The sequence below is a fragment of the Paramormyrops kingsleyae genome, chromosome 22, assembly GCF_048594095.1.
Source record: "Paramormyrops kingsleyae isolate MSU_618 chromosome 22, PKINGS_0.4, whole genome shotgun sequence".
In the NCBI taxonomy this organism is placed as follows: Eukaryota; Metazoa; Chordata; class Actinopteri; order Osteoglossiformes; family Mormyridae; genus Paramormyrops; species Paramormyrops kingsleyae.
In genome coordinates, this window is record NC_132818.1 from 15,510,715 (window position 1) to 15,534,085 (window position 23,371).

The window sequence follows — 23,371 nt, forward strand, 5'->3', positions numbered from 1 at the left end:
GCCTCGCCACTCGTGGGCGGCCCCGAGTCTCAGCGCCGCACAGTGCTGGTAACAGGAAGCGGGGGCTGATTAGTACTGAGAAGGCTTTCCCTGGGCCCCCCCCCCCCACCCAGCCGCAGGCGCCTCCCCGCTCGGAGAGCGAGCGAGTGCGTCTTCTGCAGTCAGGGTCCGGCCGGCCTGCACGCGCTTGGGTGCCGGCGATCTGCTCGCCGGGGTCGAGGCGCCATGGATCTCTGGAGGCAGTGTGCCTCCTGGCTGGTGCGCTGCCAGGTGCTGCCCTCCGCCCACCGGCTGGTGTGGGACAGCGCGCAGGTGTGCGAGTTGGCGTACGCGCTGCGCGACGGCGTCCTGCTCTGCCAGCTGCTCAACAACCTGAAGCCCCAATGCATCAGCCAGCGCGAGATCGTCTTGCGGCCGCAGATGTCGCAGGTGAGCCCGCTCTCCCCTCCCCCCCCCCCACTTAATTCCAGAGCTGCCGTCACCGCCGTCTACGATGTCGTGACTCAGTGAAGCAGCGGCGTCGTTACCCGCCCCGGGGTCAGGATGCGTGCCCCATTTTTCGGAGACCACTAGCTCTGATTAATTATCGACCCCCCAGGTCCTGCTTTGCATGCAGCCAGTAAAGCAGCACAGTTGCGGCGCTGCTTAGCGTGCAGCTTCGTATCGGTTTTGGGTCAAAGGTTTGCTCTTTTCCCCTTTTTGCAATGTTGTTTTATTTTCTCTTTTGTGTTTTGTAACGAGTGTATAACCAGGGCTGCTGGAAGCCAATGTAGAACCGATAAATGTATCACTTGATACAGTTAATCACTGCTGCCAATTTTCTCACCTTTATGAATTAGATTTAATTAATTTTATTTTATTATTAGATTAGCTTAAGTGGCTACTGAAGGAAAGTCTCTTTCTTTTTTTTTTTCCTCTTCTCTCAATAAATAGGGCAACATGCCAGTTTTGGTTCTGCTGGGTTGGTTTCACTGGAATAACATGTGACAGGAACCTCATTCAAGAGTGCAACTGGAAGACCTGTCCCAGTTTCTTCTCCCAGCCTCTGACCCCCCCCCCCCCCCCCCCCCGGGCATACCCTCCCACCTGACTCCAGATCTCACTCTAGCCCAGGGGTGTCAAACTCCAGTCCTGGGGGGCCGCAGCCCTGTGTAGCTTAGTTCTTTCCCTGTTCCATCACAAATGATTCAGCTCAACTGCTATGTGGTAGTTAGCACAAGAAGTTGAATCAGGTGTGTTAAACGAGGGGAAACCCAAAAATGTGCAGGGCTCCGGCCCCCCAGGACTGGAGTCTGACACCTGTGCTCTAACCCATGTCCCCACTAAAATATCGGCAGTGGGAAACAGTATAGATGGGAGACGATCCGGAATGACAGATTTTATTAGGGGTACAGAGGAAATGAGTCTTTGATGCGTGTTTTTTCTCATTCACCGCCTGTCGTCTGTAGAGTCTGAGGGCCTGCTCGAGCCTGGGCTTGTGTTGGGGTTGCATGAGTGAAAATAGCATCTTTGCGCTACTGAAGTTTGCTCCTTTTCGCACTGGTAGGCTCAGGCCTCTTGCCACCCCCCTACCCTGCCATCTGGTTAGCTGGTAGAGTTGGTGTTTGTCTGGAGAGTGCTACTCCTCCCCATGTGACCGACGGAGCTGGACTGCTCTGCTGCTGTCTGTCTATTTTTTGTCAAAAAAGTCACACACTTTCACAGACGCTTGTCTCACCATGTCAAATGCATCTGAGTGTGACTTCCTGCTTGCTGGCTTCACTGCCATCCAAATTTGCACGGCAAAGTCCTCCTTGCCACCGCTCGGCCCTCTCAAACCGACTGGCATGTCTGTCCCACAGTTCTTCTGCCTGAAGAACATCAGGACCTTCCTCGGTGCCTGCGAGGTCCACTTCGGGATGAGGACGAGTGAGCTCTTTGAGGCGTTTGACCTCTTTGACCTCCGCAACTTTGAGAAGGTGAGAGGCCCTTTGGATCCCCTGTCCTGGGGCTGTCGAGGCTCACAAATGTATGTCACATTTACTCCTCCCCCTCAAAACTCACTGTGCCTGGACGTGAAAGCAGAAGATCTGACCGTCTGTTCCCTTATGAGCTGTCACCCCTGTCCTTCGAAACCTTATGTGTGTGTGTGTCTGTGTGAGTGTCTGTGTGTTTGCACACGCTCGCCCATGTGAAATGTGAGCTTTCTCATATTTTATAGTGTTAAATGTCTGTGGGCTCTCACTGTTGCGTGTGTGTGTGTGTGTGTGTGTGTGTGTGTGCGCGTGTGCGAGCGTGTGTGTGTGTGTGCGTGTGCGTGTACATGTGTGTGACCGCTTTTGGCTATTCACCCTGGACATTATGTTCGGTGAAATTAGATGTAGATATGTGTCACTTCCTCTTTACAAAATTGACAGACCGGGTAATGAACTTTAACCATGTTATGGGGTTAACTAGTTATTTGGAGGGGGTGGGTGCAGAAAAGTTTGTGTGGCATGGTGGTGCATTAGGGGGGCAGCGTGTGGCTCAGTGGGCTAAGTCTGTGTGCCTGTAATCACAAGGTCACCGGTTTAAACCCAGCCTCAACACGTCTGCGGGTCCTTGAGCAAGACCCTTAACCCCCAGCTCCCTGGGGGCCCCTACAGGTGGCTGCCCTTCGCGGGCAGCTTACTCTACAAAGAGCAAGTTGAGGGAGGCATAAAGACAATTTCCCCACGAGTATCAATTATTATTATTATTATTATTATTATTATTATTATTATTATTAGTTAGTGCTGTCGCCTCACGTCTCTGGGATCAAATGTCTTCCATGGCTCTGTGTGTGTATGGAGTTCGTATGTTCTCCCCGTGTTCTCCCCGTGTTCTCCCCGTGTTTTTGTGGGGTTTCCTCCAGGTACTCCCCCTGCAGTCCAAAAACATGCTGAGGATAATTGGAGACGCCAAATTGTGATGGCTTGGTGCCCCATCCTGGGTTGTTCCCTGCACTGTGCCCTGTGATGGCTTGGTGCCCTATCCTGGGTTGTTCTCTGCATTGTGCCCTGCGATGGCTTGGTGCCCCATCCTGGGTTGTTCCCTGCATTGTGCCCTGCGATGGCTTGGTGCCCCATCCTGGGTTGTTCTCTGCCTTGTGCCCTGTGATGGCTTGGTGCCCCATCCTGGGTTGTTCTTCCTTGTGCCCTGTGATGGGTTGGCGCCCCATCCTGGGTTGTTCCCTGCATTGTGCCCTGTGATGGGTTGGCGCCCCATCCTGGGTTGTTCCCTGCATTGTGCCCTGCGATGGCTTGGTGCCCCATCCTGGGTTGTTCCCTGCATTGTGTCTGTAGGCCCTGGACCCCCTGCGACGCTGCATAGGACAAGCAGTTGCAGAAAACGGGAAGTATACCTATATAGACAATTATGCACGCATGCATTATTGAATCTGTAATTGAGTGCATTTAGGATCTCTGGTCAGGGCTTTTTCAAACCAAACTGCCAGAGGTAATGTGTCTCAGTTCTTGCTGTAATTAAAAACCCAAACCTAAGTGATGTGTTACCTCTCACGCAGTTTCTCTTTGCGCCTGCATGCGAATTCCCAGCCCGAGTCGCCTCCTTCCCTTAAAATTCCCATAACGGAAGATACCGTTGGTACTAACCAGTTGATAGTCTGCAAGCGTACTAGCAGCTGGTTAACGAGTCTGGGTTTCAGTGGAGAGACTAGCCAGAGGACCAACTGAGATATAACAGGCACACGGCAAGGTCTGAAGTGCTGTCGATGTCATCGAGGGCAGGGTAGCTATCTGATTTCAGCAGGAGCTTAGATGTCCTTTTGCTCACTTAAAATGTACTTTTATGTGTGTGTGTGTGTGTGTCCCAATCCCAGGTCATCGACTCCTTGTCCAGCTTGTCACACACCACCATGGCAAGGCACAGAGGGATAGAGTAAGCATGTGACCACGCCACCGCCCAACCAAACACCACCTTACATGTAACGTTGGAGAGACCACAACCAGAGCGACACACTGACTGTGTATTATTCTAGACCAGTGTTTACCTGGAGGAAACCCCACAAAAACACGGGGAGAACACGGGGAGAACACGGGGAGAACATACAAACTCCATACACACACAGAGCCATGGAAGAGATTTGATCCCAGCTTGTGTCGGAACTATTTCTGCTGTATCACTTAGCTGATTTAAAACCTCATACTTTACTGATAGGATTACAACTATTTATATTTAAATATGAATATAAAAAAATTAAGATTAAGCTTTTTAGCTACTATTTGTCATGAGATTAAGTTGTATACTGCTCGTTTCCCAGAATGCATTGCTTACCTCTGCGGCTCTTTACGCACATACTGTTGTTGTAGGTGGTGCATGCCAGTTCAGTAACACCTGGCCGTATCACGCGATGCAGTTTTAACATTAAATGTTATCCTGTTATTTAGCACCAGTGTTGCTAGTAATGCGTTATAAACGTATTACTGTAATTTCACTGCTTTTGGCAGTGATGAGTAATGTAGCTAAATACCTTTCCAAATGAAATAAGGCGAGTACAAGTACTGCAGTTTAAATGGACTAATGCAGCCCTAATATTTTGTTTATGATCTAACGCCATCTGACCTTAGTACCCAATGAATGGGTGATATTAGGTACAGTGATAGATCAATCTAAATAAAAAATAAAAATGGGCAGTGGTGGCTTAATGGTTAGGGAAGCACTCGTAATTGAAAGCTTGCAGGTTCGAATCCCCCACCAGCAAGGCACCACTGAGGTACCCTGAGCAAGGTACCGCCCCCAAGCACTGCCAAGCACATATGGGTTAAATGCAGAGGATGCATTTCCTTGTTGTGTGCTGTGGTGTGTCAACAATGACCGCCGATCGCTTAATTCTAATAAAATGTAACAGTTGCATTGTCTCGCACGGTCACAGCCACAACACTAAAATACCATAAATACCCAGACAGCGCACAAGCTTTGGCACGATTTCTCCGTCATGTTTGAAAATCCATCACCAATGCATCTCTGTCAGGTCCTTTGCTCACTAGCACAACGTTGCAGAGACGTCGCTACTGAATATTGGTCCGACATTCCCCCCATGTCTGCACCGTGTATTTCAACAGCAACACAATCGAGATCACTATGCCACATTTAGCCTACTGTTATTTTTCCTAATTAGGCTATATAACCCACAACAGGATTATACTTTATAAATTTATATACTATAGGATAGATTTGTCCTGTTGACCCCGCATGCAAGCAAGCTGTTTAAAACCGTATACCAAACAAACAATTTAACTGATTAAAAGTTATATGTTTGTTATTATAAATATTAACAATGTAACAGAACCAGAAACAAAAGGCCTAACCATTGCGCTGAACTGATTAAAGCAAAACTATTGACAGCAATACGCTTGGTGAAACACACATTAGCTTATGTAATAATTTAAATATTGTTAACAGTCCTAAATGAAACGTGATCATATAAAGTCATTCTAATCTTAAACCAACATTCCGGCAACGTATGTATGCATTAATAAGAGAATTGAAGTAACACAAAACTTAGTAAGTGAAGCACTGCTTTTCCTTAGTAAAAAATCATTTTTTCATGCAGTAATTGCTAAAGTGATTGAATTACTTTTGAATGAAGTAACTTTCTAATTGCTAATTATCAGTTATTTGCGCAACACTGTTTAACACTGGGTACCCTGGGGTAATGTATGACAATTCTAGACGAGAATAATCTTCTGAACGACTTGGGTGTTAATGTGTCAAAGGCAAGATGTGGCGAAATAGAGGTGCTTTGTCATGTGACTTATCTGAAGATGATGGAGAAAAAAAATTGTGCCCAACTGCAATATCAAGACCAGTTATCTAGCAAAAGACATCTATCAGTTATCTAGCAGATATCTAGTAACAAAAACTCATGTGAGAAATGTCTAATTCCTCGTGTGTGTTTACAAAGAATACAGTAACTTCCATGGTTCCTTGTTCATATACATGCTTTGATTCTCCTGGGATGTGTTTTTGTACTGAGCCTGCCTTTGTTCCTGCCTTTGTTCTTGCCTTTAGGCCGTTCCCGGTGGAACCCTGTCTCCCTGATGAGGACATCTACAGCGGCCTGTCTGAGGAAATAGAGTGGGTTCTCTGAGCATGCCCGTGCACGCGCGTACACGGTGTGCGTCTGCTTGCTTTCGGCTTTCAGTAGCCCCGCTTCTTTGCAGCTGCATGGAGGATGGCGGCGACGACCTGTACGACTGCGTGGAGGACGAGAGCGACGAGGGCGGAGACATTTACGAGGACCTGATGAGGTCGGAAGAACCTCCAGAGTGGGTAAGGGTTCCAACCCAGACTGAGGAACAGGAAGGGAAAAATTACACCTGGCCCCAAGCAAAAGATGGGAAAGACGTGTCCTTGGATTTCGAGCCGTATAGTGTGGCCATGTAGAACTCAGGCCGTCATAGCCAGAATTAGGGACACAGCCTTTTGTGATGGAAAGAGCACTCGTGGGTCTTTGAGGCAGATTGGTCTTGATAAGAACACCTGGAGCAGAACGATGAACCAGGTTCACAGAACTGAGGTAGGTCTGGTACCTGCTGTCATTTTGAGGGGGTCTTCAACTCTTGTCGTAGGAGCAGCCGGCCAAAGAGGTGGACAAGAGAAGCTGTTGCCTTCAGGAGATAGCACAGACAGAGGAGAAGTACAGCAGCACACTGGAGTCCATCATACAGGTATCACACAGATGCTGGGTGATGTAGCGTCTGTCTTTAGACCTGCTGTGTACGTTCTGTCTGGGGTCTGCTGAACATGTTGGGGGCCCATTGGGTTGGGTAGCATGTTAAATTCTTGCGTTTTCTCGCCACCTGCAGCATTTCATGAGGCCCCTGCAGCGACTTCTGCAGCCGCAGGACATCGAGACTATCTTCATCAACGTAGAGGTCGGCCTCCCTGTTTCTCGACCTTCTCATGGTCTGGCTGACATCTCCTGGATCTAAATGTCGCGTAGCTATCGGACAGGTTTCGGTATCCGGCGCGCCGTTAGCCGACGCCGCTCGAGCAGATGCGTGAGAAACGCCTGACTAAGAAATATAGGCAATTATTTGGATTCGCTTGGAATAACATTGTGTGAATGGCGACGACAAATCAGCCACCTCCTCCATGGAGTCACCAGCAGGACTTTGATGTTTGGCTCCCAATTCAGGCCCAAAGTGTTATTGTTGTATTATTCTTTCCCTTGATTTTTATACGTCGTTAACGCTGGTCCCTGCTGCAAGGGTCCCTGTTAGAGGTGCTCAGCTTGGCCGAGTTCCTCATGTAGTTCCGTTTGTGGTCCTGCGCTGAGATGCCTTCACACACACAGATGCACATTTGAAACCGGGAAGGTGCCATAACAAAACCAGATCCAGTCCAAACCTGAGCCTGACTGGCCTGGTCACATGTTCCACTTCATCTGCCGTCTTGTCCTGAGTTCAGTGCAGCTGGCCCTTTTAATCGGAGTGGGCAAGACGAACACAGACCAGTGCCACACAAGCCATGAAAACCACTATAGCCTCTCCTAACATTCTTGAAACGTGTACTCTGTTTCTGAATGTTACTTAATATCTTATTCTGTGTGTGTGTGTGGATTAGGTTCATATTACATTGTGGGGACTGAATGTCGCCCATGAATAAAAGGATCTTTTTTTGATGTTGTGGGGACCATTTTTCAGGTCCCCACAGAGACCTACGAATGCAACCAAAAAACTAAAAATGCCAAGTCTCCTCATATTTTGTTTGGTTACTTATGATTAAAGTTAGGGCTGGGTAGCGGTTAAGGTCATCATGTTGGGATTAGAGTTTTCCCCATAGAAGAGGAGTCCCCACAAATATATAATTACAAACCTGTGTGTGTGTGTGTGTGTGTGTGTGTGTGTATGTATGTGTGTTGACTTGATCAGGGGTGCCACTGGAGATTTTGGAACGCATGAAAGTATATCGTATTAGGCCCTCAATCTAGACCAGTCCAGTTCTGTTTCAAATTTGTTAGGTTCCTTATCTCTCAGGGGCCCTTGGAATCCTTCTAACTTCCCTCCCTTTATGGCCCTGCTGGATTTCATAGGACTTGGCGGAGACTCATCGTGGGCTGCTTGAAGAGACCCATCACTCCATCTTCATGTGCGGAGCCTCGAATCTCCACCAGGTGTTTATCAGCTACAAAAACAGGTACATCAGCTCAAGAGGTTGCTGAGACTGCTTCTTCTGTCCACCTGGCAGTGAAGCACCGCTTCTCAGAGATCTGATGCTTCACCTGGCAGTGAAGCACCGCTTCTCAGAGATCTGATGCTTCACCTGGCAGTGAAGCACTGCTTCTCAGAGATCTGATGCTTCGCCTGGCAGTGAAGCACTGCTTCTCAGAGATCTAATGCTTCACCTGGCACCACCTCAGCTCTTTCCCCAAATATCTCTGCAGACTGCTCCTCTATGGACGCTACTGCAGCCAGGTGGAAGAAGCCACCAAGCACTTGGACCAACTGTCTAACACTTACACGAACGTGCAGACAGCGCTGAAGGTCAGCCGTGGCCAGGGTTTGGAAGTGGGGTTTCTTCCTCTTGGTAGAAGGGAGCCATGCTCTAGCTGCCTTGCTAATATCTCCGCCCTGTTGGCTTCCTCTTGACTTTCTCTGTGCTGATTTCCATCGCTCCCCATTCAGGATTGTTCCCAGCATGCCAACAACGGGAGATTTACCCTTCGAGACCTACTGATGGTTCCCATGCAGAGAGTGCTCAAATATCACCTACTTCTCCAGGTAAACAGAACCACACTTAGGTACCTAAAGCCTGTCAACACGCCTACTTCTGCATTTGGTCAGCGTTGAGTCCCAGCAGGCTGTGTGTGTGAGTTAATCTCTAATCTACCAGCTGACTGTTTAAATGGGTGCAGTAGAGTATATTTGATATCAAAATTTTGGGTGCCTCTGCTCTACTGTCAGGTCTAAGCAGCTATTTTTTCGAAGCATAGTGCCTCATCTTCTCCTGGCACAAAGCCAGATTGCCCTTCCTATCTGGGTGTTTCTGTATGAGTGAACATTCTCAGCTGCCTGATCATGTCGCTGGTCCCTGCTTTCCTGTGCTGTCAGGAACTGCTGAAACACACCGTCACTCAAGCGGAGAAGGAGAACCTGCGCTCAGCCCTGGATGCCATGCGGGTGATTGTCCCCACCCCCTGCTGTGTGTGTGTTTCTCTGTGTTTTATTTATACCTTTTCTCACTCTTCCCCTGCTCTCCCTCCCCTCCCGGGTTCTCCGCGCAGGACCTGGCGCAGTGTGTCAACGAGGTCAAACGGGACAATGAGATAATTCGGCAAATCACCTCCTTCCAACTGTCCATCGAGAACATGGTGAGACTGGTGCCCGACACGGTCAGGATCGACTGTAAATCTGTGCTCTGGGCACCTGAAATCTCTCAAGGTTTCAAGGGTTTGACGTCCCCAGGCCAGCCGTCGGTCTCCCGCTTCTGGGTCGAGTTTCTCTGCATCACAACCTCAGAATCTACTGACTTCCTCTTTCTTCTCAGAGACAATCACTTGCGCGTTATGGCCGCCCCAGGATTGATGGGGAACTGAAGATATGCACCCCGGAGAAAAAATCTAAACAGGACAGGTGGGGAATTACTTCCTATACAGCTGTCTGATAATGATCCATGGTGAATGTGTGGGTGTGGTTATGTAAATGACTATCAAAATGGGTATAGCTATGTGAACTATTGGGTGCGTTCGACTTCTGCAGCTGCTTACAGCGCTGGCTTAAAGCAATGCATTCTGGTCCTGACGCAATGCATCATGGTTAGATTTTTTTGGTCTGACTTGAACCGCCGTTGCAAAACCACGCGTCACCATGTCACATGGTACGAAAACCTCGCGAGAGCAAGACGACTTAAGACAGATCGTGCAGCACAAACTGGAACCGCCTCCGTGACGACACAACTTTGCCCTTATTGGCTGAAGATTTTAGTCACACGTATGACGTTTGTATCCTAGGAAGTTCCGATGCGTTGTCTGCTATTTCTCCCGAATATCACGTAAAGCAGTGAGAACTGGTTTTCAGTTAATTTACCTGGCAAAATAAAGTTTAAATAAATGACATAAATGCTCTAATAGTACATGTAAGTTAGTGGTTTATTTATTGTTAGTTACTGTAAAGTTGCGCTGCTTTATTTGTTTAATTGTCCAGTCTCTGAAGAAGGCATTCAAGTAAGAATTGCATTGTACTCTGTACATGACAATAAAAACTTTGAATCCTTGAAATACATGTATTTGATCTTTTTCCTGGCAGCTATCTTTTTACACAGGGCCAATATACACAATAGTTTATTTTTTTTCCACTGCTAACAGTTTGGATCAGGAGTTGGTTATTGTAAAAGAAGTAATGTGCATGCAGGTGATATTTGTATAGATTTATCTACACCCTTCTGGCAGTGCGACCATTGCAGTCAGGTCTCGCAGACTATGAGCGGTATTTGTCCAGCTTGGCTGCAGTCAGTTTATACTCCACCCCTGCAGCTGCTGGCAGATCGCGCTCCACGTCACGTCAGCTGCAGACAGACCTAAGCCCAAGTCGAACGCGCCCATTATTCCGATGTTTGCTTGTGTGGGTGTGGCCATACAAATAGCGGCACAAACAGGATCGAATCTATAATATGGGTATTACGTGCCTTTGAGTACTTCCTGCCCCAACCGACTGTGCACTTCCCCCTTCCCCTCAGGTACATCTTCCTCTTCGACATGGCCATGGTGGTGTGTAAGAGGAAGAGCGGGGACGTCATGGGCCTGAAGGAGATCGTGGAGCTGGAACACTACCGGCTCTCGGATGACATCGAGGAGAAGGACAAGAAGGTCCAGTGTGTTCCTCAAGCTCTCCTGAAGCACTTCATCTTCCCTCCATTTCCCTCCATTTCTTTGTTAGAGAATTTAAGAAGTTAATGACTTTATTTGTCTAACAGTTTTGAAGAAGTCAGTCTAGGTCGCTGTGTTGCATGCGCTGTGTTGCATACACAGGGCAAGGGTTATGCTGCTTTGTCATGCTTTACTCATCGATGGCCTGGTGGTCTCTGATGCTGAGCCCTTCTGTGTTTCAGTGGTCGCACTTGTTCGTTCTGGCGGATTCCTACGGACATCGCAATTTCGAACTGTACTGCAAAACCAAGGAGCTGAAGAGGAAATGGGTTGAACAGTTCACCATCGCCTTGTAAGCATTGCACGTGACAGTATGAGGTCATCGTTAACTGCTGCTGTGCACTTTTTTAGTATACTGTACTGAATGTGCAGTAATGGCTCCCAGATTGTCTGAGTGTCCGTGTGTCAGCTGAAGGCTCCTCCCACAGGAAATGACAAGCTAAATTTATGCTGCCGGTTTTTTCATTATTCTGTGTCAGTGTTCTGGTAATGACTGACCTGTAGCTAAATTGGCAACACGTCTCTGGCTCTGTCCAATGATTTTCCTTCGTTGCCAGTTCCAATGTGTTTCCCGAGGGCAAGAGGGCCAACAACCATGATTTTGAGATGCACAGCTTTGGGGAGACCGTATCCTGTGTGGCCTGTCATATGCTCCTCAGGTGAGGCTCATTTGGAGGCAAAATCAGTGCAAAAATGGGGATGCTAATAATGCTAACAACCGGGTCTTACATGGCGGCCATTTTGGTTAGCTGTGTGACCAAAAGTTGGCTCGACCCTGAGAGAAGGGTACTGCCAGGTCAAAGCATGTTTGTCATCTGTGGTGACAAGTTGGGTCACCTTCCAGCCTGTTCCAACAGCCTCCCTCCTGTTCCCTCAGAGGTATCTTCTACCAGGGCTACCGCTGTACTGTCTGCTCAACCTCTGCTCACAAGGAGTGCCTGGATCGTGTTTCTGTCTGCAAGAAAAAGTCAGGTGACCCCCCCCTCACCTCACCTTCATATTGGCTGTGTGCTTCATGTGGCCTCGTGTGATAGTTTTACACAAAACCATCACCTTCTATCAAGAGGGCTTGTGACATTCTGCTAGAAAAACTGCAAACGTTTCATTTATTAATGATTCTGCTCTTTTTATTCAGTTCATATAATCTCCTGTATTTTTTGGTTCTCTAGAGCATTCAGGCACCATGAGAAGGGTAAGTTTTTCTAGATTGTTATTTTTTTTTGAGCATTAATGGACATTATTAATGGCAAATGGCAAACTTTTGTGAGCTTGATGATCTGTGGGAGACACAGTCTCTGAAGGCGGCTGTATACTTCAAACGAAAACGAAAACGAGAGATGAAATTGAACACGTTGGCAGGACAATCGCCTGCGTTCTTTAAACAGAACACACTAGACCATGGGGCCATGTCATGCCACAAGCCCCATAGGACTCAAAATGTTTTTGATGAAGCAGACCCACACAGACAGTGCAAAAAAAACATATTGTGTGGAGTGTGTGAGTCATTTCAAGAAAGCAGGTGACAATTCTTTTGAAAAGGAAGTTACTATCTTTATTGAGAGCCACTGTTGGTTTAATACTAGAGGCAGCGCAGAAAGGGAAGCCAACGATTTAAACGACACTCGCGGTCATGAATGGACCAGTTGGTGGAATCAGAACAAGGGATAAAGTTTGCCTTCTGGATCCTACACAGGCAGTGCGGATCGCGGCTCATATGACATCATATTGCTAAAATGACGTCAATCTTATCTGAAGGGTACAGCCACCTTAAATCTGCAAACAGTGCAGAGGGCCTGCTTGTTAATTCCGCCATAAGAACACAGGGCGCCCTCTGCTGGCAGCACCACAGATGCAGCTCTGTGCTCCATATTTACTCGCGACAGCTCTGTGCTCCATATTTACTCGCGACCTGATATTTGCAGATACGTTGCCTGAAACAGAAACAACTTGAGAAAATGAGTCCGATGTTTTCGGTGCTTTTTTTAACATGTGCTTGTGTGCCACCTAAATAACAGATGTTTATGGGTTCAAATCCCATGGCCAGCAGAGTAACCCAATCACTGTTGGGACCTTCATCAAGGCCTTCAAGTCCTGAGCCAGTTTTAACTTTCTTGCTTATTTAGTCCTTATTGGGCAGAGACCAGCTATTTTTGGCGTGTTTGACTCTAGTTTCTTCCGCAGCGAGAACCCAAACGACCAGCACTGGAAGCAGATAAAGGTGAGGGCTTTGAGTATCTTATAAGATGCTGGTGATACTCATTTCTTGCCACTGCACTTCCAGATGGTGCTCTGAACACACAGAGTGAATGAATCATGCAGGGTGAGGGTCAAAGGCTACGTCCGCACTGCTACGTTTTTGAGTTTTCAGGAAAAAACAATCTCCGTCCCCACAGGCATTTTCACGTTTATGAAAATATTTTCATCCACACTGGACTTAGTCTGTTTTATCCATTAGCCTTCATTGAGCATGCATGCATCGACACATTACGGTAACTTAGTTTCTTTTTGCGAAAATATGCAGCAGTCACAATGTTTAACATGCTATTTAGTTGGTAGTGACAGTGTTATTGAAAGCAACTCTTCCATATCCACCATGCTGTTTACTTTGTGTAGGGTGACCAGGTGACCAATCAGGCAATGAGAGGGTGTAACTGCCGGGATCAAATCAGGGATGGGCCACATGATGAGTAGGGACCAATTAGGATGCTTTTAGGGTTTGTGTTTTTTACATCCCAATCAACTCTACAGGTTCTCAGTAGTATACGGCTGTGGTATGGTTCAGGTTCAGCTTGGTTCTTGGTGGCAGTGGAAAAGCACCATTGGTCTCAGGCTTATCAGAGAAGCCCCACCCTTACCGATTATAAGTTTGTCGCCACTCTGTGATGTTGAGGGGGGGGGGCACTCATTCTAGTGCCTGAATACAGTGCTGCTGTTTCATTGGGGGGGGGGGGGGGTTACAGTGCTGCTTTCTGTGACTGGCTTAAGCTTCATCAGGAACCAGCACGTCCTCCTCATGCTTTGAGGCTCCATTTCCGGGGTTCCTGCGTCCCCCCTGCCGCTGAATATGAAGGTGCTCACAGACTAGGCGGCTCCTGTCCCAGTTACAGCCAGACGCCTCCGTTTACCTCAAATGGCCGCCAGTATAAGGCAGTATGAAGTGTGCTGGCTTCTGCTGGTGCTGAGCCACCCATCTGGGTATGGAAGTGCCCAAGTCTTTTGCATTTTTAAAGTGACCTACGCGAGCGTGACCCCAGAGATGAGAGAACCTGACTGTGCACCTGAGAGATGCACCTGCCCTGCTTACAGAGTGTCCATTGGCACCCCAAACGGGTGTAGAGCTGGCACCAGCCCCAGCTGAAAGCTGATTGGCCCCCTGGGGCGCCGCCTCCCCTGTCACTCACTAATTCAGAACATGTCATTGGCTAATAAGATTTGCTCCTTTTTGAATCATGGCCCCACCATAACCAAATTCTAAAAGTACTGTCTCTTCTCCAGAAATGCCAAGGATGGAGGTGCTTCAGGAGTACTGCGGGAGACCTCCACCTCCCGGGGGGGGCTGCCTGGCACTCCGTCTGTCCGTGGGTGACATCATCGAGCTGTTGACAGCCAATAGGACGCAGCAGTGGTGGGAGGTGAGTAGGTTGGTGGCAGACTCGCACGCTAACTGGTCAGTAAACTGGGGCCCTGACCCCGAGACAAAGTGAAACTGGCTTGGTAAGTTGGCAGCCCCACCAGAAGGTGGCGCCCTTGGCGACTGCCTGTGTCCAGTCATGTTGATCCAAGGCTCTTCCATGTTGCCAAGCAACACAAAAATGAAATAAAAATCCTCTTTATATGTTTGCCAACTGAGAGTTTCTTCTGTCCTAGGGCCGGAACTTGGGAACCGGTGAATCAGGATGGTTCCCGGGCAGCAACGTCGGACCGTTTACCCCTGTGAGTCACTGTCGATGGACTGAGGTCGCTGGATCCGATGGTCAATGCAGATCCATTACTGAGGGAATAGTTACAGCCGTTTAATGCCCGAGCAGAACATATTCGTTCGTGCCTGGAGATCAAGGAAAAGCTCAATTAACTCCAACATCTAGATATATCTGGTTTTGTTCCCTAAGGTTCATATCGATTTAGCAGCTTGTTTTGAGCATGCAGGGAGTGTGGTCCCTCCACAGCCTTGACCTGTACACCCATGTGCGACTTCAGCAGCCCCCAGTGAGAGAGACCATTCTTTTGGCTGCGCTGAAAAGTTCCCTGATGCCTGTTCTGGCTGTTCGATGTGCTTAAAGATAATAACGTCTGCCTCCATCCAATATTCTTAATTCCTCTCTCCACACAGAAACCGCAGACAGACCTGGAGGCGTTCCCATGGTGAGTAGAGGGAGGCCTGGGCTTTCATTTTTATCTTTTTATTGCATTTTTAACCTCCTTCTGCACACAGCGTCAAACAACACAAGTTCCTGCAGAAGGCTCTTCTCCCATACCTGATTATATGAGATGGTGAAAGCTTTGGTCCAGTCTATTATACACATAACACCGTATGTTGTATTGGTCTGCTTGGAGAACGGACTCATTGATGGACTTTAACCATAAACACAGTTTACTCCCTCGTTTTATTACAGCTGGCCCATTCTCTCTGTTTTCTGTGATGTCACTGTGCCTGGGGGCATCCAGCCATCCTTGCCTCCCCAGAGTTTGCCCAGAGTCACTTGTCTTCTCCTTGCTCATGAGTTTTTGGTTCCTCTCCTCCGTCCCCTTCTGGCTTTCTTTCTTCCCCTCTTCCCGTTTTTCATTGTTCCTTGCAGCATTCTGTATGCATGACGAGAAACACAGATTGCTACTCGTACCCGTGTTACACCCCCCCCCCCCGCCATATACATGACCTCATGTGGGACGTCCCACTCTACGCACACCACCCTACTATAACATAAGATATCAATACAGCATCTATAGTAACTAGGACTTAGAGGTTGCAAAATCCCAGTCTGTGGGCTTGAGGATTAACTCACTTCCTGTTGTCTGCTTCGTTAGTTGCCATTGGCTTAGACCAGGCAGTGATTTACAGGCCTTGTCAGTCACACCATTGGTTGAATATTCGGCGGTCCCTTCCCTACTCCCATCTGTGGCCTTCTGCAGGTTTGCAGGAAACATCGACAGGCACGTAGCGAAGAGCCTGCTAATGTCTCGGCCAGAGGGGACCTACCTCGTCCGGCAGAAGGAGTATGACGACTTCGCCATCAGCATCAAGTGAGAACCTCAGACTGCTGCGCCAGAAGGTTGCTGGCTCAAATCCTAGGACGTGCTTCGCTGTTTTGCCCTCAAGCGGAACTTTCCCTTGAGCTGTTCCATTAGAAGATGCAGCCGGTTTAAAAAGAGGCTGGAAGTGTATCTCACCTCGGCAGAGGATCAATGATTAAAAGCCGCACCTTCGTATTGCTAGTCGACTCCCCCCACTTAAGCCGCCCTGCTTCTGGCTCTGTCGCAGGATCAAGACGGACGTCAAGCACATCAAGATCACTTGTATCAACGGGATGCTGCACATAAACGAGAAGAAAGCCTTCAAAGGCTTAATCGTATGTGTCGCCGTTTGCCTGTCACTCCCTGAAACGCACCTACACAGGGCCGGGCAGCTGCTTAGGGTCCAGCAACCACCAGGGGGCGCCCCTCAATCTGTCCAGCCTGTTAGAACAAGAAGGCAGGTGACAAATGACAACTAGGTTAATGAAATTTTGTGCTGGGCCCTGAAATGGGTTGCGCCAGCCTGCTCCTACAGTAGGATACACCAGGAGGCCAATAGCTGACACAGAAAGGTGGTTTAGCCCTTGGGCTGAATAATTAAATTATATTAGCTCTGATAATTAACTAATACATCAAACAAGCTAGCTGAACAGGTAAACACAGAAACAAGGACACTTGATGAATTAATTGCATGCTCTGTGTAAAGTGCTGTTTATCCGTCTCCGACCCGCATTCGTGATGCAAGATTCCATTGCTGTTCATCCTTGTAGGAGCTGGTGGAGTACTATCAGCAGAATACTCTGAAGGAGTGCTTTAAGGAACTGGACACAACCCTGCACATCTCCTACAAAGAGCCTGAACAGAGCACGACCCAGTTTCAGTTCGCACAGAGTGAGTGTAGGTCCCTCCCTCTCAGTTCACACTGGGCCAGTGTAGATCTAACACTGGGCCAGTGTAGAGTCCCCTACCGATCCCCACTCTTCTGGTCCCTAAATAACCAGCCCAAACCTAAATGCAACATTAATACTCAACCTCAGCTGTGTGATATCAGCACAGCACAGCAGTTATATTAGATAATACTGTTTCTTTGCTGTGGGCTGGTTACTGCGTGCAAGATAGTACCCTTGATAGGCAGAGAATGGCACAAGTATACTGAAGCACACTCCCCCTGCAGCAGGCGACATGTCTGTCTCCTCAACGCTGAGCTGGGCCCGGGTGCTGTATGACTTCTCAGCACGTGACTCATCAGAGCTGTCACTGCGCATGGGAGATGATGTGAAAATCACCTCCAAGGACACTCCTGAAGGATGGTGGATGGGCGAGTCTTACGGCCAGGTAATCTCAAATTTGAAAAAGGTCGACTCCTCTCTACAATAGCTTGGGTGGCTGTGATAACCGGTTTGATGGATGTGTCTTATTTCACCTTATATTCAGTTTTAATACGTTTGCTGGAGTGCAGTGCTGGCCACTTGTGGTTGTAGAGGGTACAACATGCCTGCCTGATATTTTCCATGTTCTGAAAATCCTTGTTATTACAACCTTTCTCTCCTCTCTGTCTCGTCTGTCTCTTCTGTTCATTCCGCATAACAAGATTGGGCTCTTCCCAGCCAATTACGTGCAAGAGAACTACTCTGAATACTGTTGACAGAGTTACTGGGATGCAGGGTCACGAGGTCGCAAATGAAAGATGGAACCAGGGGGAAAATGGCTAACCGCTGGGCAAAGGATGTTCTGCACTGTTACTATCACTGCCGTGATTACCTTGCGTAATTGTCGTAATCTAAAAATCATACTTGAGTTGTTTTTTCTAACCTTAATAAAAATGTACCAGCTGAATATAGGCTATCTATGCAGTTTCCCCGAATTATTAAAAATTAACCCAATATCACGTTTACACCAATGTAATTCTGAGAAATTGTATATTTTGAGATTCTTTATCAAATACTTTTATGTATAATAAACTGTTACAGTGACTGGTAATTGAAGTAAACGTTTTCCATGTTGAGTCTGGAAATGTTTTATCGCCATATTTAATCTGGAATTACTCATTTAATCACCTAGCCTATACTCATGAGTTTCCAATCACACAGTTAGACAAATTAACTGAAGACAATATAACCAATTAAAGAATCATTATTAATTACCTGCTTGCAATTAAATGAAGCCCCCTTTCAACCAGATACAAAAATAACCCTTAAAATCAATTAATACCAGTCTTGTTCGATATGATTATGCTCGTCGTTAATAGAGTAGCCTAATTCTTCTCGGTTACCATTCAGCAATATCAACACCTGAAAGATACTGGAACTGTTCTCGTTCCTTCTTGCTCAGGTAGCTGTAAACATTTTCGATTATTCCATTTCCGGATAAAAATAAGCAGACAAACGAGAGAGAACTGTCATCTCGCAGATCCTGTGTCAAATGCGGTTCATACATATTTATTATGAATAATAGGACTACCTGTTCGGGATAAATGTAAAGCCCAATTAGTGAGACAGACCGGCAATACTGGGATTTTAAGCGAAATCGCTTTAAGCATACTGAAGGTCTGAGAGCAATGCATCCTTGTATATGATATCGTCCGATTCTATCGGTGTATATTTGCAAAGTGCTGGCACAGAAAATTTCTGAGCAGCCAATAAGTCATCTAACATCAGCTTTTCTTCCTTTAAGTCGCACAAATTACAGCAGGTTAGTTTATAACGTTAATACCGTTTCCGATTCCCGCAGTACTCACCTTCACCACGAAGTGGCGTCGCGTTCGAAGAAAAACTTTTCTGCGTTTAGCGATTATTTTTGAATTTCGAAATTAATCAATCGCTCCGTAGTTACATTCATTACTATCTAGAGTCATACTAATTATTATTCCATACACCATATGAGCAATAGGGTAACGTCCAAGAGAAGCCTCCAATTATGGTTTAGGTAAAATGGACCCTACGACTACACTATCTTAAGCTTAAATTTTCAAATATATCCCAATGCAAGTACAGCTTTGCATTGTAAATCTAGGCAAATACACTATATTCTGACATTGACACAGTTCCGAAAGAATGCTCTCACAAGCTTTAACCAGCAACTTAAATCATGTTGTTGTTTTTTTTTTTAAACTAGTCATGCAGCTCTATTAGCATAATATTATCCTGACTCATACATTTTCCAGCCACGTATCGAGTTAACCTCGAACGACCTTACACATCCATTTCAAAACAAGGGAAGGTAAATGTAGCACGCTTTAATGGGTGAAATATTCTCGACTTCATTTCCAATCGAGGTGTCAATTCTCTGTTTTAAGAGTTGAATTCTGCACTGTCGTTAGCAATTTGTTTCTAACTATCGTGCCCCTCGTACCGAGGTGGAGAAAACATTTGTGTAATTTCACTGAAGTCAGCAGCTCGTCCTCCCAGCTGTCTCTGAACATTGTATAATCAGATGCAGTTCGGGCTTTGCAGCGCTGTCGTGGAGCAGTGGCTGTTCAATCACCCAGCATGCTTAATGGGAGTCATGTCGTCATACATTCTGCTACATAACCACGTCAACATAATTCTGCATGAACAATTTAATACGTACGTAATTAGTAAAAATCGAAAGTATATAAATCTTTATTTAGACCCAGTAAAACGGATATATGACATAGGAAACCGAAGCATGCTTGATCTCAATCTTAGTCTGCGATGCGGTAAATATACCAGTCAGTTAGTCGTGCGGTTAGTATTGTTGGTTCTCTACGACTTGTGAATAAAAGCATGACATCCTGTTGTGCTGTGCTCTGTTAATATAATGTTTTGAAGCTTTTGTTTTGTTTAGATTCGCCAAAATTCGCACATCCTCTGCGCATTTGACGTGGCTGAATTTTACTCATATTCTCCCACTACTGGCTAAATTTCTCTGATGAATGTGCTCTAACGACGGCCACAGAACTGCAGGCACACGCTGCGCGTCCCCTTTTAATCGTGCGCGGCGCCGCGGGAGCGCGGAGATTTCAGGTGTACCAGCAGCGTTTATAAGAGCACCGTGCCATCTGGCACCTCCAGAGGCCCTCCTGGCAGCTCGTGCGGAGGAATTAATAACTTATATTATTTCTGACATACCCGTGACACGTATATATCGCAATAATTTTTTCCCCCGTAATTACATGATCCGTTGATCTCAGACCAATTTAAAACCAGATTTTAATTGATTCAGCTCCTGCATCCCGTCGATGCAGTATTTTAATCGGTCCCTTGGTCGAACACGAGTGTGCGGTAGAGGACGCTGTTGGCTCATCGGCCGAATTACTTGCTTTGCCTTGGGGTTATTTACCCAATATCAGCAATCGTTGTACAAACACAATGCAAGACCTTAAATGTTTTATTAAAACACGACAGTAGAGAAATAAATCAGGTCTAATTGGATGTTCTAAAAGGATCTTATAATCTGTCATACGCAGAGCTGTAGTCCTAATATCCGCAACGTATGGCTACAATGAAGGAAAATGTCGAAGCAAGCAGCTAAACGTGGAGACTTATATATGTGTGTTCACAGTGTACTTTGGATCTTCCTTTCCGGGCAATTTATATAAAAGCTCAAATATCGTGTCCTACAATTTCCCATAATTTTAAAGAAACCTGGGAACGGTCATTCGAGATCGTCTTTTCTAAAATGTCAGATTAAATTAATGTCTTGCAATTGAGTTAGACCTCTATTACCCTTATTTTTGTCCTTCTTTGCCTATGCGTGCTCAAGTGTTGGTCCATTTTGATGCGCTGATGAAAAAAAAACACGTAGCCTGTTATTTGACATCACAACACTGCTGAGCTTTGAACTCACTCAGTTTTTTTTTTATTTGCCCTGTAATGGGATTTCATCAGAACCAGTCGATAGCATGTTCCCCTTAAACCAAAGTTAACTTCGTCCGATAAATATGCACGAACACTGTATAGATTTATTTACTTTCACTGCTTGCTTCAGATCTAACCACAGTGTCGGTATTTTCGAAATGAAATCTTTTCCCCCTTTGGACGCAAAACGCTGGGTAATCGTGAAAATGAGCTCAAAAATAACTCCATTTCTCAGTGGTTTTAGCCTAAGGAGGCGGTGTTGTGTAGCGAAGCACAGGCGACGGAGCGTGAGGGAGCGGAGGCAGTGGCTACGGGCACAGGTCCACGTGGGGGAAGACTGTGCTCCTCCTCCTTCTGGACAGCTTGGCCGTGGTGACAATATTCCAGGGGGACTTTTTTTAAAAAAAAAGGTGAACAGTTTCTTTCTTCAGTTATTACTTTGATCGTAACGCCACTTTTGCGAACATGTCAGCCTGACTCCTTACCAGCAGATTTCCCAGCATGCCGTGCTGCTCCGCTGCCGATCACCCGCCCTTCACTAGGACGTGCGGGCAGGTGGTCTTTCTGTGAGAATGAGGCATTTCTGCACGCAGGTGGCCATGCAGAGCAGGGTTGGAAGAGCTGCCCCATGTCTTGCCCCCTCCCACCCCCGAGGCAATGTGCTGGATTTTGCTCCTTTTCCCCTGTTTTCACTCTCACACTGTAGTCTTAGGAGCTGACCTGCACCTGGGGTGAATCTCAATACCAAGAACACAAAGACCGTACTTGTGGTCTTGGCAAGACCAGGTTTGCTAACTTGCCTTCCTAGAACTTGGGGTGCAATGAATTATGGGACTGGTCTCGTTCCGCGAGAATGGAACCAAAGTGTCCTTGATATTTGGAACAGGGCGAGACCGACATCCGGGGATTTTTACTGTCCTCTGTACTTGTGTTCTTAATATTGGAACTGGTCTTCAGCAATGGAGGATAACATAAAACGGGTACACGAGAACAAAAGTACGGCCAAGTTTGCATATTAAGATTCACCACCAGAGTTTTGGGGTGTGAGTCTGATGGATCTGTAAAGAAATGTGCAGGTCGCTGTACTTTTATACTTTGATATTGCATACATACTATCTCATACTACACCATACTACACCATACTACACCATACTGTCTCAGTCTGTCCAGTCAACCGCTTAGGAGAGAGTTTGATATGGGGGACGCAATTTAATCATCTTCATTCAAAGGTCTATTTATTGGGGTGGATGAACATTTTAAAGATGAAATATTTGGGGGTACTCTCCCACAGTTCCACACCCTCTGTGTCCAACAACCTAAAAATTAACTTCTGTCATTGGCTGACTCTTAAAACCCATCACCAATGAATAAATCCCAAAAGGACACCCCCACCCCCCCCTTCTGATTATCTCTAGCTGCACTTTAGTAGTTAAACCCAATCGATGACGCTAACAGCCTCTAACTGCTGTGTTCAACAGCTGTATGCAAGACCTCTGCCGTCACCATGGAGACACCTGTTCACTCCCTGCCCTGTCGCCATGGAGACAACCGCCTTCAACTCCTGGTCGCTCTACTTCATACCAGGCCTCGCACGGTCCCATAGCGCCCTACCCCGCCGCTCTTCCGGGACCGTGATATCGTCACCTTCCTTCTTCCTCCTCATGTCTATTTGTTCCTTACAGCTGTTTGCATCACTGCGGCGTATACATAGTTTGGTTGTGCTGTCGGTTTGCGGGTCAATGCGCCGTCATCCCCGCATGCGGCATATGTTGGCAGCGATGAGTCACCGAATCCGCATCACAGGGGCACCGGAATGTTGACAGGTATCGGGTGGCTTTGTGTGACAACATGCGACGTCCGTGCGAGGGAAGCATGCCGAGATTCACAGGGAGTGAGTCATTGTTTTAGCTCTCCGGTTATTTATTTATATTCTCTGAAGATATTAATTTGAAGCAGGGGAGTCCTGCGGGGTTTCCCTGTCCCCACCCCCTTCCCCAGGTGCCTCAGGACACCCTTTAGGGAGGGTACCCCCCCCCCCACAAGTGCACTCTGGCCTGCCTGACATTGTCTGATCCTGCCCAGACTCCCTGACCTGCTTGGTTATGCAGAAGAGCTCCTAATGATTGATTGAGGTTGGTGGGGGAGGGGGGTGCAGCAGTGGGCAGGCATAAATCTATTTCTAGGCTGTGCTCCAGGGCATGGAGACGGATAGCCCCCCCGGGGGTCCGGGCCGGAGGACGAGGTGGCAGGTGTCGACGGGGGCAGGGACACAGTAGACACTTTTGACCAGTTAGACCGGTGCTTCACCCAGTAAAGGGGAATCCTGCCAGTCTGCATATGTGTGCTTGTATCATCATCACTAAAACCACAACATCCGACATGCGCTCTCTGGGTTTAAGTGTCTGTTTTTATTTTGTCATAGAGAAAACCCATC

The 23,371-nt window shown here is 47.1% G+C and overlaps 1 protein-coding gene and 1 long non-coding RNA gene across 3 annotated transcripts; one reads left to right on the forward strand and one right to left on the reverse strand.

Moving 5' to 3' along the window:
* Positions 1–121: 121 nt before the first annotated feature.
* On the forward strand, positions 122–18,131 carry LOC111849363 (proto-oncogene vav-like). 2 transcript variants are annotated; one of them, XM_023822175.2, is made up of 27 exons: positions 122–429; positions 1,842–1,958; positions 3,839–3,897; positions 6,031–6,096; positions 6,183–6,291; positions 6,591–6,689; positions 6,828–6,896; positions 8,057–8,160; positions 8,408–8,507; positions 8,649–8,744; positions 9,075–9,143; positions 9,248–9,334; positions 9,511–9,596; positions 10,699–10,828; positions 11,071–11,180; positions 11,446–11,547; positions 11,766–11,860; positions 12,058–12,080; positions 13,070–13,106; positions 14,384–14,520; positions 14,756–14,821; positions 15,219–15,250; positions 16,016–16,126; positions 16,365–16,452; positions 16,888–17,014; positions 17,292–17,452; positions 17,709–18,131. In XM_023822175.2, exons 1-27 carry the CDS (start codon positions 226–228, stop codon positions 17,760–17,762), a joined length of 2,538 nt encoding a protein of 845 aa, XP_023677943.1. In that variant the 5' UTR covers positions 122–225; the 3' UTR covers positions 17,763–18,131. The 2 variants fall into 2 exon arrangements, with proteins under 2 accessions (XP_023677943.1, XP_023677944.1); XM_023822176.2 differs by having other exon boundaries at positions 126–429; positions 16,888–17,008.
* On the reverse strand, positions 15,474–18,890 carry LOC111849364 (uncharacterized). The gene is made up of 5 exons (XR_002839499.2): positions 18,855–18,890; positions 16,492–16,558; positions 16,306–16,413; positions 16,083–16,219; positions 15,474–15,688 (listed from the first exon to the last, which is right to left on the reverse strand). It is a non-coding gene; the product is annotated as an uncharacterized lncRNA (long non-coding RNA).
* Positions 18,891–23,371: the final 4,481 nt, after the last annotated feature.